The 20571-nt window shown below is 35.9% G+C and overlaps 1 protein-coding gene across 3 annotated transcripts in view; it reads left to right on the top strand.

Annotated features, from left to right (window-relative positions):
• LOC112045132 (fatty acyl-CoA reductase 1) overlaps window positions 1–19395 on the top strand; it is a 29112-nt gene extending 9717 nt beyond the window's left edge. For 2 of the 3 annotated variants that reach the window (XM_052882759.1, XM_052882760.1), the window contains exons 2-14: window positions 2960–3067; window positions 3918–4048; window positions 4878–4965; window positions 5884–5956; window positions 6689–6779; window positions 7979–8124; window positions 8341–8450; window positions 9275–9358; window positions 10156–10264; window positions 11066–11246; window positions 17577–17647; window positions 18108–18365; window positions 19237–19395. In XM_052882759.1, coding sequence (XP_052738719.1) covers window positions 2977–3067; window positions 3918–4048; window positions 4878–4965; window positions 5884–5956; window positions 6689–6779; window positions 7979–8124; window positions 8341–8450; window positions 9275–9358; window positions 10156–10264; window positions 11066–11246; window positions 17577–17647; window positions 18108–18365; window positions 19237–19342 — 1539 coding nt within the window. In that variant the 5' untranslated portion in view covers window positions 2960–2976 and the 3' untranslated portion in view covers window positions 19343–19395. Of the gene's footprint in view, window positions 1–1616; window positions 1746–2959; window positions 3068–3917; window positions 4049–4877; window positions 4966–5883; window positions 5957–6688; window positions 6780–7978; window positions 8125–8340; window positions 8451–9274; window positions 9359–10155; window positions 10265–11065; window positions 11247–17576; window positions 17648–18107; window positions 18366–19236 lie in introns of those variants that run through there. The other variant, XM_052882758.1, reaches the window with a different exon arrangement.
• The last annotated feature ends 1176 nt before the right edge of the window (window positions 19396–20571 follow it).

Raw genomic sequence — 20571 nt, 5'->3', positions numbered from 1 at the left:
GTTAGCGTTAGCGTGTAGAAACCGAAAGGGGTGTGGATTTTCATCCTCCTCCTAACAATTTAGCCCTCTTCCATCTTAGACTGCGTCATCACTTACCGGGTGAGATTGTAGTCAAGGACTAACTTGTAAAGAATAAAAAAATATATATATTTTCCCTGCTCATCCAAACCTATATAGCCTCAATAGCTCAACGGTAAGAGCGGTCGAACTCAGCACCGAGGGGTGGTGGTTCGATCTCCGCCCCGTCGGTCTATTGTCGTACCCACTCCTAATACATTCTTTCCCGACTAGTTGGAGGGGAATGGGTACATTGGTCATATTTAAAAAATATGACAAATATTCTTTAAAAAAAAACAGGCTAAATTCCACCAGAATCACCCTGGACAGCCATTCTAATATAGAACTTAGCCATGTTATAATAGCCGAATACATTTCCTGCGTCTACATTCTCCTAACAATTGGAATTAATTGGAAGCAGCAATTTTGTTTACGTGTCTTAAAATATGGGTCAGCATGACGTAATAAGACTTCAGACGAAGTAATTGTATTTGGTTCAAGTTGTTTTGCACAATAGTGCAATCTCACTGTTTTATAAAAGAGTACTTACTCGCGCATAATGCATAATGAATGAGTAGGCACCAGCTATGGTCGCTTCCATTGAATACTTTTTATGCATCACGATACGATATCGGACACTAAATTAAGAGTACCTACCTAGTATAGTAACGTCAAGAAAATAATAGTCATAGATACAATTAGTAGATACTTTAAACTTTAATAAAGCACAAATGGCGTTCCTGCAATATTTTTGAAGATCTAGGTATATGTACGACAGGTAATGTAACAGAATGTGTTTTTTCAAGTTTTAATATTACCACTTTGTTGGTGTACCAAATCTGTCTATATCCACTAATATTATAAAGAGGTAAGATTGATTGTATTGTAGGGTTTTGAAAACTTTTGAAAATTCTTTTACCACTAGAAAGCCACGCTATATTTTATCGCCGTATTCTCACGGGATTTGGCTAGTGGATACATATGTATTGTATTTCCATAATAAACTACACTTTTTTGGTTTTAGGACTCTTTAATATTCCGTAATTCCGTAACATAGCGTTACGGAATTTGTAAAAAAGTTGCTGCTCCAAGTAAACTTTACCAGTTGGTCAACTATAACTGTTTTAATTATTGTAACACTACTCAGTTGTTTTAATATTTTCTATTAAATTCATAAGTTATGTATATTAATTACTTTAAAGTAATATTTTCACTTAATCACAAACAACGTATTCATCAAAAGAATAATGAATATCCGCGTCAAATTCCAGCCAAATGCTTTACAGTTGCTTCTGTGTAAAAGAGTAATAAACAGCCATACAAACTATCATATATTATTCGGAAATATGTAGGTATGGATTTAGTTGAGTACACATTGAGTTGAGTTCTGAATTTGCCTCAAAATTATAGTAACTAATCCCACTAAAGGTCACATTGATTTGAGTGCTGAATTTGCCCCAAATAGACACGTACGACATAAAGTCGTATGCGACAAACTCCTATTGTCGTTGGTTATAAAAGCGTTTAGTAATCACGTCATTGTATCGACTATTGAGAACTGAATAGCCAAGTGCGACTCCTGACCTTACGCCGTCAAGTTCTATCGGTGACACATTGACTATCCATTAATTCAAGTATTCATAAGTTTCGGGAACTATTGATTCTAATTTTGAAGGAATTTAATTTATGTAAGTGTTTAACTTTGATTTGTTTCATTAATGTTCTGTGGAAGCGGATTTTAAATGTCTATCACTACTTTTTCGTTTCAGTCAGAAGCGTATTTTAATTGTCTATTACTAATTTTATATACCTACTAATATTTTATAGAGGAAAGTTTTCAATGCTTGTTTGCATAGAGGGCAAACTAAAAGGCTGATTTTAAAAATTCTTTCATCAATGGAAAAATACATTATAAAGGAGTAACTTATGCTTTTATAATTTTTTTTATTTTATCCCCGCATTTCCACGGGAATGAGAATGCGGGTGAAACTGCGGGGTTCTCAATAGCTCAATGGTAAGAGCGGTTGGACTCATCACCGAGAGGGGTGCTGGTTCGATACCCGTCCCATTAGTCTATTGTCGTATCCACTCCTTATAGTCTTTCCCTACTACTTGGAGAGGAATGAGAATATTGGTCATATTAAAAAAAAGATATGGCGAATATTTTTTTAAAAAGAAATATTATAAAAAAGTACTAGCAGAAAATTCACCCGATTTTACGTATACCTTGAAAGGTACACTTTTCAGTAGCGCTATTCTGTACCTAACGACATTTTTGTAATATTGTGTAAATTTCGAATTTGTCTCTGTCTCTCTCTGTCTGACACGACACAATAGATAGAAACAGATATATACGAAACACAATCTGTCGAGTTAAATATAAAACATAGTTACGGAATACCACTATAGGCCATAGCCACGAAAATAACCTACGGGTTACAAATTGCAAAAAAAATACTTTCCAACTCTTTTCTCACGCCGTGAAACGCGGTTTTTTTTATATTTTTAAGGTATATTTTATTATTATTTTTCGATTTTCAAAAAAAATATTCTATGACAATTTTTTTAAACCAAAGTAATCGCGTCCAAAAACTGTAGTTTTCCCCACCACTGAAAGTGGAAATAATATAACTATTTATTTTTTGCACCATCTGGAGGGTTATTCTGTAACGAGATTTTCTGTAGTGCGAGTTTGAAATGCACCTCTATCTTTCTCTTCCTATAGTATCGTGTTAGACAGAGAGATAGAAGTGAATTCGTAACTCGAACTTGCGAGCTATACAGAACATCTTTACAGAATTAGCCCTCCTGATCTACCAAATAGAACCTCGCTATGCTAGAGTTAATTTGCTTTTAGAATCACGACCTACCGCTGTATGATTTTTTGAAAATTATGTTCCAGTTTGTTATAAAGAGAAAATGAGTTTCCTGAAAGACCGAGACATGGACAACGCGCCATCTATCTACGAATATTATAAAGGGAAGACCATTTTCATTACTGGTGGTTCAGGTATTTATTAAATTTATATCTTACTAGTTATAAGCGGTTTTAACTGCGTTGTTTTTAAAATACCGGAAGAAATTATAGCATTGTTTGTTTATTATGTTTTTACGCCAAAATAGCTTAACTTATTTGAAATTTTGGATAGAAGCAGGCGTTACTTTGCGAAAGTTCATCATGAATATACAATAATTTATTTATTTTGCTATTGTCCGCGAAAATTGCACGTGCAATTGCACGTTGTAGAGTCAATATCTCCTGAGCATGCTGTGATTTCGGGGTGAAACGTACGTAGAGAGTATTTTGTCGGACCTGGGTGACGTTGACGCATGGGTTCGTCGGCTTTCCGCGGATAATTGCAAAATAAATAAATTATTATATATTATTTGAAATATTTTTTCACCATTGAAAAGCTACATCATCAGCGAGTGACATAGGCGATATTTTATACTCATATTTCTACGGGAACTACGCATGTGGCACTGCGTGACATTCGTATTTTTTTTTTAATTCTTTACAAGTGAGCCCTTGACTACAATCTCACCTGATGGTAAGTGATGATGCAGTCTAAGATGGAAGCGGGCTAACTTGTTAGGAGGAGGATGAAAATCCACACCCCTTTCGGTTTCTACACGGCATCGTACCGGAACGCTAAATCGCTTGGCGGTACGTCTTTGCCGGTAGGGTGGTAACTAGCCACGGCCAAAGCCTTCCACCAGCCAGACCTGGACAAATTAAGAAAATCTCACTCTGCCCAGCCGAGGATCGAACCCAGGACTTCCGTCTTGTATATCCAACGCGCATACCACTGCGCCACGGAGGCCGTCAAATTTATGTCATTGTTGTGTTTTAATTGCAGGTTTTATGGGCAAGGTTTTAGTAGAGAAACTGTTGTACTCCTGCTCTGAACTGGACAGAATATATTTACTGTTGAGAGACAAGGGCGGTGTGAATGCAGAGGATCGACTGGCAGCTATGTATTCCTCTAAGGCGAGTACCTTACATTCCTCCAAAGCCTATCTATCTTTATCATCATCATCATCATCATCAGCCGATGGACGTCCACTGCTGGACATAGGCATCTTGCTTGGACTTCCAAACAAAACGGTCATATATCTATCTATTATATAGATAGGCTAGGTGGACCGAAAACATCAAGCATTATCTATTGTTATTAGGTTTTATTATTAAAAATACAAAAGAATTTAAAAATTCATCAACAAAATTAGCCTTATTTAATACAATGATCAGAAGTAGACTTGAATACTGTTCAGTAGCATGGAATCCGTATTATCAAGAACATAAGGATAAAATTGAAAGAGTACAAAAAAGTTTTTAAGACATTTAGCATTTAAAGATAAAATATTGAAGGAAAGAACCAAGTATAATGATCTTTTAAAATTTTATAAAACGGCTTCACTATCTAACCGTAGAGATAGATATAGAGATAGACCTTTGTTTTTTTGCACAAAATTGTTAATTTTAAAATAGACAACTCTGAGTTGCTGAATAGGGTAAAACTTGCTGTGCCGAACAAAAATGGTAGATCTCACATTAAAAATAAACTAACTTTTAGGCCAAGAATCACAAAAACTAATCTGGGGAGAAATATTGAAAGAATAGTGAGATTGCAAAAATGTTTTTATTTTGGGTTTTAAGCCCTATATTTTATGTTCTTTTAAGATAAAAATAATTTGTTCTGCTTAGTTGACACTCAGAATAAACGCCCAGCTTCTATACAAAATTGGGACATGTCCTTTTTTTTCCTTTGTATCGTGTATATTTTCTATATTAATATTGATCTGTTTTCATTTTCCAGTGTTTCGATCGACTGAGGAAGGAGAAGCCAGATATTTTCCAGAAGAAGGTGTTTTTCATTGCCGGAGATTGTAGTGAACTAGGTTTAGGTAATAACACAAACACACAATATAATTAACCATTGATGTAGGCTAGATCTCGCAACGAAAGAGGTCCACCATTTTCGCTACATAATTTTGTCCTCACTCACCATGAAAGTTTGAGCAGTATAATCATTGGTCATGAATAAATATTTTGTTCGTGGGCCGAAGGGCCATGTCGTATAAGAAAAAAATTCAACCGACTTCAAAAACATAAAACATACTGACTAAACCAAAAAGCGAAAAATAACATCATACTAAATTCTATTTAACATATTACGTTTTAACTGATGATCAGTTTGAATGCGGTGCTAGCCCGATGATGGATTTATTCAAGCCATGTAAGAATATCATAAAGATTTTGGTTTTTCAGCCAGTGTTCTTTCATGTAGTTCTTTCAGAAACGGCTTCAATTAACAACACCGGTTTAGTACCGTCTTCAAACTGATCATCGGTTAGAACATAATATGATATACAGAACCCATTTATCGATACAAATTAATCAAATCCAAACACAAGGTAACTGTTGTAAACCGTTAAAGAGTTCCCTCGTGTGTGTTTCGACTCAATCATCAGATCGACTCCAGACCTTCACTTAGTTGTACTGCTGTAAAGAACTAGTACTGTAAAGAGGTTAATGGAAAAAATATAAAACGCTAAGTTAGTTGACCTTACGATTTTTGAAAGTTCCCCTCGATTCCTCCAGAATCCCATCATCAGATTCTGATATAGTGACAATGGGACCACATCAGGAGTATACCCTTTCAAACAAAAAAGAATTATTCAAATCGCTCCAGGCATCTTCGAGTAATCAGTTAACATACATACAAAAAAAAACATACACTCGAATTGAGAACCTCCTCCTTTTTTTTGAAGTCGGTTAAAAATGGCTTGTAAAATTAAATTGACAAAGAGTTGTTATTGTAGGAATTGGTGCTGATGATCGGACCCTTATAGTGAACAGAACTAACATCATCTTCCATGTGGCTGCTAGCGTCAGGTATTCTTTGCAATTATTTAGGCATCGATATAAATCGTTAGATGGGCCCCTTCATACTAAAGAAAGCACAGTTTTATGTCATTACCCAAAGACGCACATCTTATCTTAGTACGTAACAAGCGCGTGCTGTGAGTGGACATGGACTTAAAAATTTTACTATTTTATTTTTATTTTAATCCTTTAATTATGTCTTTGTGTTCATTTTGGAAGTATAAAAACACAAGCCACAACATGGATGAAGAGCACAAGAGAAGTGTGTTACGAGTGATGTACGTCATCACTCGTAACACACTTCTCTTGTGCGAAACCAATGACAATTCCGCGACGCTTTGAGGCCCATCTAACGATCTACGATTGATGTATTTAAGAACAATTTTTGCATCTGGGAGACAGCGTATTGTACAAGCTTTTACCCTACCTTGTCAGTGTGTTGTATGTTAAAGTTAGAGGAGATCTTGCAAGTTATATTTTAACTCTTCTTAACTTCGGATTTTGAAATTTTGCATTGTTATTCAGAAATTACAATCATATGATCATCTATACCAATATTATGAAGAGGTAATGTTTGTGGTACCTATTGTAACGGGTAATCTCTGGATCTACTTAAAATGCCACGTTATTTGTGAGTGTCATAGGCTATGTTATATCAACGTATTCTCACGGGAAAGGGAACTACGCGGGTTAAAGCGACGGGTCGGCCAATTATTATATAAATGAAAATCTACATTCCAGGTTTTATGATTCATTGAAAAAAGCAGCCAAGCTAAATCTTCGGGGTACGAGAGAGATTGTTGAACTTGCAAAGGAAGTCAGAAATTTGGAAGTTAGTATTGGCCTTATTATTTTATTCACTTAGCTTTAATACGTGATGACCTCGAGTCACGGCCAATTTGTTAAGAGTTTCTCGACTAAGGAGGGACTCTTGTGAGAGTTTCATTCTAACATTACATACCTAAATACGAATCTGAATTTTTGTCGCTAACTGTAACCCTCATAAAAAAGCTCAAAGTGAACGAATCAGAAATGAGGAGATCCGCAGAAGAAGAAGAAGTCACTGACATAGCTCAGCGAGTCGCGAAGCTGAAGTGGCAATGGGCAGGTCACATAGTTCGAAGAGCCGATGGATGTGGGTGCTGGAATGGCGATCCTACGCCGGAAAGTAATGGTCGACCGACCACTAGGTAGACCGAGGACATCAAGCGGGTTGCACGAAGTGGCTGGAACTAGATGCTGGTGGCTCAAGACTGTTGTGTTTAGAAGTCCATGCAAGTGGCCTATGTACAACAGATGACGTCCATCGGCTTTTAATGATGATGATGATCAGTAACTTAGTTTACTAGATCCTGTGTGATAAAATTGGTTTCTGATAGGACTATTACCATATTTATTGCTGCCACTAAGAAACGCCATGCGTGAATGGAATGGTTGCCTGTAGAATTATAGACACATAATTTAACGGTTACAAGCATTGTTGGACGTGTTCCCCATGCCTTGCTATTTTTATGGGTAAGTTAATTCTTATGGGTAGTATTTATCCACATAAATTACTTGTTACATGGATGTTATTTTTTTCTATGTCATATTATCTCAAGACTGCCCTTGACCCTTGATGTTAGGATGCGAAGCAGTCTAAAATGGAAGCGAGGTTACCTGGTTCTTCCAAGTAAATTATTTCCATACATCTGACTAACCACGGCCGATACCACCACAACAGACCTGGGCCAATTTAGAGAATATAAAATCCTAAACTGACTCGAGCTGGGAATTGCCGGGGCCTCTCAGTTGAAAACCACACCAGTACCAACTGGAGGGCTATTAAGTAACGATGTCTGGTATAACTCGCAAGTGCAAGTTTCGAATTCACCTCAATCTCTCGCTCTCTGTCTAACACTGCATGGATAGAGAGCGATTGATACGAGTTCGAAGCTCACACTGTCGAAGTGATGAAAACATCGTTACAGAATAGCCTCCCTGCACCAGAAATCTCATCAACGTCATGTCTTACCGTAAAACAACCTGCAGGCGCTGATCCACGTGTCAACATCCTACGCGAACACAAACCGGGAGTGTATCGAGGAAGTCATTTATCCAGCCTTCGCGGATTGGAGAGACACTCTGGAAATTTGTGACAACATCGACGACAATACCCTTAACATAGTCACGGCTAAGTAAGCGAACTTTTAAGTATATTACCTGCTGATCAATTTGAAGGCGGTTGTAACCCGACAATGTATTAATTCAAGCAATTATAATAAAGATTTAGGTTTTTCAAGCAGTGTTCTTTCATAAACGGCTTAAATTAACACGACACTGGCTGAGCACCGCCTTCAAATTTGGCCTTTCCTCTGAGGCTGTAATGTCTTGTATTTTATTTGCTATTGCAGATATCTAGGAGAGCTTCCAAACACGTATACTTTTACAAAACAGTTGGCTGAACATGTCATGGCCGAGCAAAAGGGCAAACTGCCTATCGTCATCATGAGACCGTCCATTGGTAAGGACATTTGCTTCGAAAGTCTAAATAGGACACCAAGCCTGTTTGACATTATAGCTTGGCGAAGTTGTTCGTAACATTTTGATGCCCCGCACGCATGACTTCATTACCCGCGCAGTCCTTCCCCTCCCGTCGCCCGCATATCATGGGAGTTTCATCAATGAACTTGCCAAGCCATAGTTCGACTTTAACTTCTTTGAAAACACTCAAAGAAAATATAACATTCTTCTGTGGAAAATAAATGGAAAATAAACAAAAAAAAATTAATAAACAAAAAAAATAAACCTTGGCTGAGTTTGTTGTGGGCTCTTCTCAAGACCAAGGCGCATTTGGAACCCTCGTAACTTTAAATTAATGTTTTCGACTATTATTAGCACCATTAGATTAAATTAAATTATGACATAATTCTGACTTTTCAAAAGTGCTTGTAAACTAAGCCTAATTGAAATAAATGAATTTAGAATTTTGAATATTGAAGGAGTTTGGTCACTTTTACCATCTGATCAAGTTATACGAGTTAGTCAGATTTATATCAAGTAAGGTCATCATCTTCATCACCATTTTAATAGATTATTTTAATAGTTCAGTACAGAATTAAGGTATCTTTTTAACAGAAAAACATTTAAAGCTAGATAATACACTCACCACGATGCTTCAATTCTTCTTGTGTATCGTCTACTAAAGGGGTTTTATGGTGTTTATTATGATCTTGTGTATCGTCCCCCAAAAGGGGTTTTATGATGTTTATTATAATCTTGTGTATCGACTCCTAAAAGGGTTTTAACAGTAACTCGATTTGTAAGCGATTTTGCATTGTTTTTCAGTGATATCAAGTTTGAATGAACCATCAGTAGGATGGATAGAAAATCTCAATGGACCAGTTGGAATGATTATAGCTAGTGGAAAAGGTAACTATCATTGTAGTTTAAGAAGCTGTGATGATGTGATGTGATGTGGGTAGGATTTAATCATCAGTGAAGGGTTGCAACGAAGCCAAGTGTGTAAAATTAAAGAAAATACATCTTATCTTTGGATAATACCTACCATCATCGCCTAAAGCTACCATGGACCAAATTCCGAATACTTACCGACCATGCTTGCCTATGGCATAGGCTGACAAACTTTCAGGTTTTGATGACGGCCTGGTCCCTTAATCCATTAAAAATGAGGTTTTAAGCAATATCACTAAAACTTATTAAGTATAATAAATATACAACTGTGAAGGGCCAGTGGATACTGACCTCTTCCTTCATCCTTCGCCACTGGAAGATATAGTTTCAAGTCCGGTCCGGGGCATGCACCTCCAACTTTTTAGTTAGGTGCATTTTAAGAAATTAAAAAAAAACATAGTGAGGACACCTGCATCATCATTATCAACCCATATTTGGCTCATTGCTGAGTTCGAGTCTCCTCTCAGAATGAGAGGGGTTAGGCCAATAGTCCACCACGCTAGCCCAATGAGGATTGGCAGACATCGCCCTCGCAGAGAATTAAGAAAATTCTCTGGTATGCAGGTTTCCTCACGATGTTTTTCCTTCACCGTTTGAGACACGTGATATTTAGTTTCTTAAAATATACACAACTGAAAAGTTCGGGGCGTGGTCTACTATTAGACCTCTCATCAATAAGAGGAGACTCGTGCTCAACAGTGAGCCGAATAAGAGTTGTTTGTGGTGATGGTAAATATGGAATTTAATACTTCCAGGAATTTTACGGTCACTGTATACGAACCCGGACCTGCAAGCAGATTACATGCCAGTTGACATCTGTATAAAAACTTTTATAGCCGCTGCATGGGCAAGAGGTACCCAGAAGTAAGTAATTCATTTTAACCTCGTGACTTCCTCTAGGAGCAGGTCCTGGGTTTAATCCCCGTCTGGGATGATTGAGATTTTCTTAATTGGTCCAGGTTTGGCTGGTGGGAGGCTTCGGCCATGGTTAGACCACCTTGCTGGCAAAGACGTATCGCCAAGTAATTCAGCGTTACAGTACGATGTTGTGTAAAAACCGAAAGGGACGGATTTTCATTCTACTCCTTACAAGTTAGCCCGCTTTCATCTTAGATTACTCATGACTTATCATCAGGTGAGATTGTATTCAAGGGCTAACTTGTAAAGAATAAAAATACCCCTTCGTAAAATAGAGGGGTATTCTAAGTTTGAATTGTCTGAAAGTTGATGTGACTTCGGACCAAGAGGATCAGGCGTTGAAATATGCAATACTTTTTTATTGAAATGTTTACTGAAAATTCTCAACCAGGAGTTGGGAAGTTGGTGGAGTTTAGAGAACACCTGCGTTTCTTGGACAGCACGTTCAGCAATCGGTTCCCCTTAGCCCTTGACTACAATCTCACCTGATTATAAGTGATGATGCATCGCTTGAAAGCACATTGTATATTACAAGTAATATACATATATTTATAAAGATTGTTCAGGGCGGTTCTCAAGTACAGACTGAATAAAGTAACCGACTTGATATTACATGGATCTCACAACTTTTTACACAACATGGTAGGTCCAAACTCGAAGCTCCATGCTCCTAATTGGAGGAAGGCTTCTGGCTCTTAGATCGTAGAAATATACTGATAATGATGAATAATATTTTTTTTTATATAGATTAAAACCAACAGACGAGATTGAAGTATACAACGTGTCCCAAAGTCATAAAATTAAGGGATTGTCAATGGGGGAAATTGTGGAGGTGGGCAAGAAAATCATCCACGAAATACCCTTAGAGGGGATGTTGTGGTACGCTGGCGGGTCATTGACTACGTCCAAGTTTGTATACAATATGAAGGTGAGTAACTGACTAAGGCTGCCAGTCCACTAAGCGGAGCGTGGTAGCGGAGCCGAGTCAAGTTTGACAATTTGTAATGACTCTACCACCGGTTTTCAAGGCAGGTTCTGCTGCCTGGACCTAGTAGACACAGAACAAAGTCATTTAAGTTCTTATAGGGTCAACAAAACCCAAAAGATAGAGCTTTAGTGTTAGAACTTCGGATTAAAGTTTTGGGGGAAATTGAGAACTTAGTGTTATTAGTTCTCGAGAGAAGGTTTTCTTTAGATTTATTATTTATGTTCCCCGATTTATCACAAACCTAGTTTACCGCTTGTTTGTATTTGTATGCTAATATTATAAAGAGGTAAAGTTTGTGATGATGTGGGGGGTTATCTCTGGATCTACTGAACCGATTTTGAAAATTCTTTTAACATTAGAAGGCCATGTTATTTGTGAGTGTACATGACTATATTTTATACCTTTATTTTCACATGAATGGGAACTACGTTTGCGTCAATAAACCTTTATTGCAATTGTTAAATGTGACCTTTATTACAATTGATAAATGTTACCTTTATTACAATTGATAAATGTTACCTTTATTACAATTGATAAATGTTACATTTATTACAATTGATAAATGTTACCTTTATTACAATTGATAAATGTACTTTTATTACAATTGATAAATGTACCTTTATTACAATTGATAAATGTTACCTTTATTACAATTGATAATGTTACCTTTATTACAATTGATAAATGTTACCTTTATTACAATTGATAAATGTACCTTTATTACAATTGATAAATGTTACCTTTATTACAATTGATAATGTTACCTTTATTACAATTGATAAATGTTACCTTTATTACAATTGATAATGTTACCTTTATTACAATTGTTAAATGTGACCTTTATTACAATTGATAAATGTTACCTTTATTACAATTGATAAATGTTACCTTTATTACAATTGATAAATGTTACCTTTATTACAATTGATAAATGTACCTTTATTACAATTGATAAATGTTACCTTTATTACAATTGATAAATGTACCTTTATTACAATTGATAAATGTTACCTTTATTACAATTGATAATGTTACCTTTATTACAATTGATAAATGTTACCTTTATTACAATTGATAAATGTACCTTTATTACAATTGATAAATGTTACCTTTATTACAATTGATAATGTTACCTTTATTACAATTGATAAATGTTACCTTTATTACAATTGATAAATGTTACCTTTATTACAATTGATAAATGTACCTTTATTACAATTGATAAATGTTACCTTTATTACAATTGATAATGTTACCTTTATTACAATTGATAAATGTTACCTTTATTACAATTGATAAATGTACCTTTATTACAATTGATAAATGTTACCTTTATTACAATTGATAATGTTACCTTTATTACAATTGATAAATGTTACATTTATTACAATTGATAAATGTTACCTTTATTACTGTTAAAGTGAACGCAGCCATCATCTGACATTTGGAACGCTCGTGTCATGTGTCACTGTCAAATGTGCTGTCTATTGCTTTTTCTCTCACTTCTGCCATTGCATCGGACGGGTTCCAATATAATCCAAATCGCATCTTTGTTTTACTTATACTTTACTAATCATAATTCCGCTGATTAAAGTGTTTATTAATACATCTTTTGTATTCATTTCACAAATAGTTTTCATTAGGTTATGGGCCCAGACGCCCGATTAGTTTAGAATACGTAAAAGTCTTAAAAAACGTTTCACCACGCGGATGCATTTGGATTAGATCGGTGTTAAAATATCGATCAAAAATGGCCGTCGCAGGCGCACACGGTTTCGCCCCAATTGAAAGATTATCTGGGCGCGACAATTATGGCACGTGGAGTTTTGCCGTAAAAACATATTTGGAGCACGAAAATCTTTGGAAGTGCATCGACGTGGCGCCGGATGCAACGCTTACGAAGGAGGAAGACATAAAGGCAAGATCTAAAATCGTCCTTCTTGTGGAACCAATGAATTATATTCACATACAGGAAGCAAAGAGTGCGAAGGAGGTATGGGATAACTTAAGAAGGGCTTTTGACGACTCAGGCCTGTTGAGAAAGGTAGGTCTCTTGCGTGAGCTAATCACGACAGACTTGGAGAGTTGTGGTAGCATAGAAATTTACGTTAATAAAATAATCACATGTGCACACAAGCTCCGTAACATTAAATTCATCGTAGATGATGAGTGGCTCGGAACACTTTTATTGGCCGGGCTACCAGAATCATACAAACCTATGATTATGGCGATGGAAAGCTCAGGTGTGGCTATCACTGCTGATCTGGTAAAAACGAAAATTTTACAGGATGTAAAGGCTCCAGACAACTCATCAGTTTTTTTCTCAAACTTTCACAAAAGCAAGGCAAAGAGCAAATGTTCAGGTTCCAAAGCGAACAATAAAGGTCCCCGCTGCTTTCGGTGTAATAAATATAATCACATAGCCAAATATTGTACATCTAACAGCTCAAATCAAAAGAATAAGTCAGAAATTAACAATACTTCTTCTTCCAGCTATGTTGCAGCGTTTCCAGCCTCGCCTGGGTTGGAAAATGGATGCTGGTACATTGATTCAGGAGCTGCGATGCACATGACAAACAAGAGAGAATGGCTATATGACTTTGGACCTGCTTCGGTAACAAACATTAAGGTAGCAGATAATAAAATATTAACAGTAAAAGGCTGTGGTAAAGTAAATATAGAAACATATAATAGTGAGAATAAAGAGAAAATAGGTACTATACAGGTCAAAAATGTTCTGTATGTGCCCGAATTAGCTGTCAATTTACTGTCAGTTCGTCAGATAACACAGAATAACTGTCAAGTGAAGTTTACGAAGGATTGTTGCAAAGTATATAAAGATTCTAAATTAATTCTCACAGGATATACAAGGAACAATTTGTATGTAGTTCATAATGAAACCTTTGCTTTATTGTCTACATTACATTTATGGCATCAAAGGATGGGTCATCTAAATTATAATGATCTTCAGAAACTTAACGAGTCCACAGATGGAGCAGATATAGAGTCGAGTAAGGACAATGTGGTATGCAACACATGTCTGAAAGGCAAACAAACAAGGCAGCCTTTCAAGAACACTGGTTTAAAGTATTTAAGAATTTTGTAGAAAATCAATTAAATGCAAAAATTAAAACACTAAGATGTGATAATGGCAAAGAATATGTTAATGAGGCATTTGATAATTTTTGTAGAAATTCAGGTATTAAACGTCAGTTGACAATACCCTATACTCCTGAACAGAACGGTATGAGCGAGAGGATGAATCGAACATTAGTAGAACGCTCTAAGTGTATGCTTATGAATTCCAGCTTACCTAAGATGTTTTGGGCCGAGGCGGTAGCTACAGCTGCATATATAATCAACAGAAGTCCTACAAAGTCCTTACAGTTTAAAACGCCTGAAGAGGTATGGACTGGCATCAAACCCAATATCAGCAATATGAAAGTGTTTGGTTGTAAAGCTATGATGCATGTCCCAAAAGAGAAGAGATTGAAATGGGACAGTAAGTCAAAAGAACTTATTTTGTTGGTTATTGCCCGGAATCTAAAGGTTACAGATTGTTTGATAAAGCTGAAGGAAAAATCATGAGGAGTAGAGATGTTGTGTTCATAGAGGAGAGTGTGAACAAAGATTTTATTCTAGTACCACTTACAGAATCTCAAGACAGCGAATGTTTAAAGAATTTAGATGACACCACAAACAGCTCAGAAAGCTTTAATGATACATTGGAGACTGTCAATCCAAATGATGAAGATTATGTCCCGGAGCATTCCATTACTATAAGTGAGACACCTGTGTGCAGTAAGAATTTAAGACCAAGAAGACGCAAAGTAATGCCTACCTTTCTCTGTCAGAATGAAGATATGAGCTCGTCAATTGAGTCTGACCCTGAAACTCTAGAGCAAGCGTTGCAGTGTGAAAATTCACAGAAATGGATTGACGCCATGGATGATGAATACAAGTCATTATTGGAAAATAATACATGGACTCTCTCGGAACTCCCTCCTGAGAAGGTTGCTATACCGTGCAAGTGGGTGTTTAAAACTAAAATAGATTCAAATGGAAAAGTTTCTAGATACAAAGCTAGATTGGTTATAAAAGGATATCAGCAGAGGCAATATATTGATTACAATGAGGTATATGCACCAGTTGTGAGATTAACTTCTATAAGATACCTATTTGCAATTGCAACTAAACATCAGCTCAAGATAGAACAGCTGGACGCTGTTACAGCATTTTTACAGGGTGACATAGATGTTGAACTATATATGTCCCAACCAGCCAGATATGAAGATGGGACTAAAAATGTTTGTAAATTAAACAAATCTATCTATGGTTTGAAACAAGCCAGTAGAACATGGAATTTGAAGCTGGACAACTTTTTGAATAATATTGGATTCTCAAAGTCAAGGATAGACCCTTGTGTTTATTATAAACATGGAAACACAAATATTATGTTTATAACAGTTTATGTGGATGATATCTTGCTATTCTATAACTGTTCAGAGTCTGCAAACAAAATAAAATTTGAAATGAAGAATAACTTCAAAATGAAGGAGCTTGGAATTGCTTATTGCTATATTGGATTATGTATTACATATAGTACTGAAGGAATAGCTATAGATCAAACAAATTACATAGAGAGTACATTGAAACGTTTTGGCATGGAACAATGTAACTCTGTTGGAACCCCAATGGAACCAAATATAAAGTTTTCAACTTCTGAAAAAATGGAAAACATACCTTACCAAGAAGCTACGGGCTGTTTACTATATATTTCACAGGGAACTCGTCCAGATATATGTTATGCTGTACATACACTGTGTCGTTATAACAATTCACCTACTGCAGAGCATTGGAATGCTATTAAGAGGTTATTTCGATACTTACAAGGTACAAAGAACCTCCAGCTCTGTTATAGAAGGAATATCAATGAAGATATTACAGGTTTTTCCGACTCTGATTGGGCATCGTGTTCAGAAGACAGGAAGTCATGTACTGGATATATTTTCAAATTTCAGGGTGCTGCCATATCATGGAACTCAAAAAGGCAACATACTGTTGCCTTATCCACCACTGAAGCAGAGTATATGGCACTCGCAGCAGCTGCTCAGGAAGCTATGTGGCTAAAGCAGCTACATACTGAGTTTTGGCCTTGTGTAAAGGCTACATCTATAAATATGTTCTGTGATAATCAAAGTGCAATTAAACTTACAGGTACTTTTAACTATCATGCTAGAAGTAAACATATTGATGTCCGCCATCACTTCCTACGAGACAAAGTTCAATGTGGTGACATCGAGCTATCATATGTGGGCACTGATTCGATGATAGCGGACTGCCTGACCAAAGCCCTGCCGAAGCCGAAGCACCAGATGTTCCTGGAAGCCATGGGACTGCGTTCAAGGGAGGATGTTAAAGTGAACGCAGCCATCATCTGACATTTGGAACGCTCGTGTCATGTGTCACTGTCAAATGTGCTGTCTATTGCTTTTTCTCTCACTTCTGCCATTGCATCGGACGGGTTCCAATATAATCCAAATCGCATCTTTGTTTTACTTATACTTTACTAATCATAATTCCGCTGATTAAAGTGTTTATTAATACATCTTTTGTATTCATTTCACAAATAGTTTTCATTAATTACAATTGATAAATGTACCTTTATTACAATTGATAAATGTACCTTTATTACAATTGATAAATGTTACCTTTATTACAATTGATAATGTTACCTTTATTACAATTGATAAATGTTACCTTTATTACAATTGATAAATGTACCTTTATTACAATTGATAAATGTTACCTTTATTACAATTGATAATGTTACCTTTATTACAATTGATAAATGTTACCTTTATTACAATTGATAATGTTACCTTTATTACAATTGTTAAATGTGACCTTTATTACAATTGATAAATGTTACCTTTATTACAATTGATAAATGTTACCTTTATTACAATTGATAAATGTTACCTTTATTACAATTGATAAATGTACCTTTATTACAATTGATAAATGTTACCTTTATTACAATTGATAAATGTACCTTTATTACAATTGATAAATGTTACCTTTATTACAATTGATAATGTTACCTTTATTACAATTGATAAATGTTACCTTTATTACAATTGATAAATGTACCTTTATTACAATTGATAAATGTTACCTTTATTACAATTGATAATGTTACCTTTATTACAATTGATAAATGTTACCTTTATTACAATTGATAAATGTTACCCTTATTACAATTTGCAGGTGTTACTCTATCATCTATTGCCAGCTATTTTGGTCGATTTGGTGTTGAGGATTACTGGTAACAAGCCAATGTGAGTGATATTTATTTATTGTTTTATTAAACTATGTATCAGGTTATTTTCTAATATATGTAAATAAAAATCAGCTGTGGTGTAACTAATTATCTTTAGTTTGGCAAGTTCGTTGATGACATTCCCATGATATGCGGGCGACGGGAGGGGAAGGACTGCGCGGGTATGAGCTCGTGCGCGCGGGCAGAGGGAATGACTGTGCGGGTATAAAATCGTGCGCGTGAGGCATCGGAAGTGTTACGAACGAATTTGCCAAGCTAAATACACACTGACGCATACATCAATGTTTATACATATTATAAAACTAAATCTGCCGTTCTTCTATCTTTTTGCTGAACGGATTTTCATGCGCTTTTTTCCAAAACATAAAATGATTGATGAGGAAGGCATATAATTTATCAAGGTATAAATTTTTTAGGTATGGTATGAATTTTTAATTTTGACTAGTGTTATTTTGCAGGATGGTCAAAATCCAAAGACGCATCTATATAGGCAATCTGGCCGTACAATACTTTGTACTGCAGCAATGGACATTCACAAACAACAATATAGTAGAGCTTCGAGAGAAAATCAAGGAGGAGGACCGAGATCACTTTTATTACTTAATGGAGACTTTAGATCCATACGAATTCTTCAAAAACGCTTGTATTGGAGGGAAAGAGTATATTTTGAACGAGAAAATGGAAAATCTTCCAAAAGCCAAGGCTCATTTGAAAAGGTTAGTTCTTGTTATTAACTAGCGGATGCTTGCAACTCTATTCGTGTGATGTTGTGATTTTTTCCGGGATGAAAATTTGACTCAAATCGGTTCAGTAGCGTGGAAGAGTAACAAACATACGTGAGGACGAAGAGTAAGATTTTGTCGACGAATAGCGGCGGCATCTAAAATACCGCTATCGCCATAACGAAGAGAACGATATATGGCTTAGCTGCTCCAATGTAGGGCAAACTTAATAAAACAATATTGATATAAGAGTTATCACCTTTTTTGCCTTTGCATATCTTCACAAGCCTCTAATCTACTATGATGTGCACTTATGAGTTAGCGTAGAATAAATTGCTGGTATCGTTTTGGTGACTTGTCCAAGTGTTTGATGTATTATATACAGTTTTTCATACTTTCTTTTTTTTTTTTTTCAAAATCAAATTGTAGCAAATAGTAGTCTGAGACGGATATGACGTCGCTCAATCTTATGTTGGCTCCTGTTCCGTAAAAGTGGGAGTTAGAGAGGGGAGCGATTAGCGATATAGAGCGCTTGCCGTGCGATCGGCATCTCGTGGCGTTCGACCCGTCCACAGCCCTGTTGTGTAATCCTGTCAGGAGTTATTGAGAATAGATTACTTGGGATAGAATAGCTTGAGCAGTGAAGGTGAGTTTTGGTTAGTCGGAAGGGATCCCTTAAACCTATACCCACAGTCACAAGCCTCTTGGACTGCGTATGGTATTCTCTGCAATTCTAGGGTCTTATTTAAGTAACATTATGATTTGTATTCTGACAAATATTGTGCATCAAAACCTTTGTTCAACCTTTTTTAAAAATACACTTCCGAGTTTTTTGCTAACTGTATATTATTTTTTTTCTTTTTAGAATGAAGCTCTTGGACCAAGTGGTGACGGTAGCTATCCGGGGTTATGCTCTGTGGTTCGTCGCTAATATTGGGTTTGTCAGACGTTTTCTGGAATCTCTTTTTTAATGTATTATTTATTATATTAACTGGAATGAGAGTTCAATAAAGCCAATGATACTTACAAAGTTGTTTTGTTTTAAATAGTGTTATTTAGTTTTCTATACAATTATTGCTAAGCCAACTCCTGAGCCGCGTCTGTTTATCTTTTCATAATATACTAAAAGATCACTGAACGGATTTTCATGGGAATTTCACCAATAGATAGAGTGATATATGAGGGAGATTTCGATATACAATTTGTCATCAATATTTTGTGTATTATTGTTGGAAATGTCGGAAAAAAGCCGCCTGGAAGTTTTTTTTTTGAAAACGCTCTCTAATTGTATAGGTGAATAAATTTTTAAATATATCTTTCCAAATATTCTGTAATGGTAATCATGTCTTTACCCATCTATATTTTGAGGATTTTTTTATTCTCTACAAGTTGCCCCTTGACTACAATCTCATCTGATCGAAAGTGATGATGCAAGCTAAGATAGAAGCGGGCTAACTTGTTAGTAGTATGATGAAATCCACACTCCTTTCGGTTTCTACACAAAATTGTACCATAGCGCGGTAGGGTAACTAGCCGGGTCCGAATCCGCCCACCAGCCAGAACTGGGCCAATCAAGAAATCCTCAATCGGCCCAGCCAGGGAGAAAACCTAGGACCTCCGTCTTGTATATTCACCGCACATACCACTACGCCACGGAGGTCGTAAAAACTTACCAAACCCATTTTATCTTCTAGAAATTGGCCAATTACAATGTGTAGATCAATTTTTTCGATGACGAAGTTGCGGGCGTTCACAAGGCGGCATTCCCTTTTCATCAAAATTGATTTAGTGATTTAGCCAAAAACAAAGTCACAGTTTTGTAAGTTTATGATTAATAAAAAGATTTCAGCCGAGTCGTCGAAAAGTCTTGTAAAGCTTGAATATATTATACACAAATATATTTTCTATAAGAACATATATTTTTGCCACGTAATGGTATAGGCCAAGAGCTACACTTTGTGTAGTTTCAGTCAGATAGTTAATAACTTATACAGAGAACTATTACAGATAAGCTTTATCAATATATAATTATAAATAAAATTAAAGTATTTTTCAAATGTATTAGTTATTGACACGATACTAAAACATAAACTTGAAAAAAATCTGTATGTCTGTTTTTTCAAGGTAATCTCTGGAACGGCTGAACCGAGTTTAATGAGACTTTCACTGGAAGACAGAAGAGGTTTTAAGCAAAATATAG

Source organism: Bicyclus anynana, chromosome 8 (assembly GCF_947172395.1).
Source record: "Bicyclus anynana chromosome 8, ilBicAnyn1.1, whole genome shotgun sequence".
NCBI classification, from domain to species: domain Eukaryota; kingdom Metazoa; phylum Arthropoda; class Insecta; order Lepidoptera; family Nymphalidae; genus Bicyclus; species Bicyclus anynana.
The sequence above is the reverse complement of the archived record's forward strand: the minus strand, read 5'-3'. Positions and strand labels throughout refer to the sequence as shown.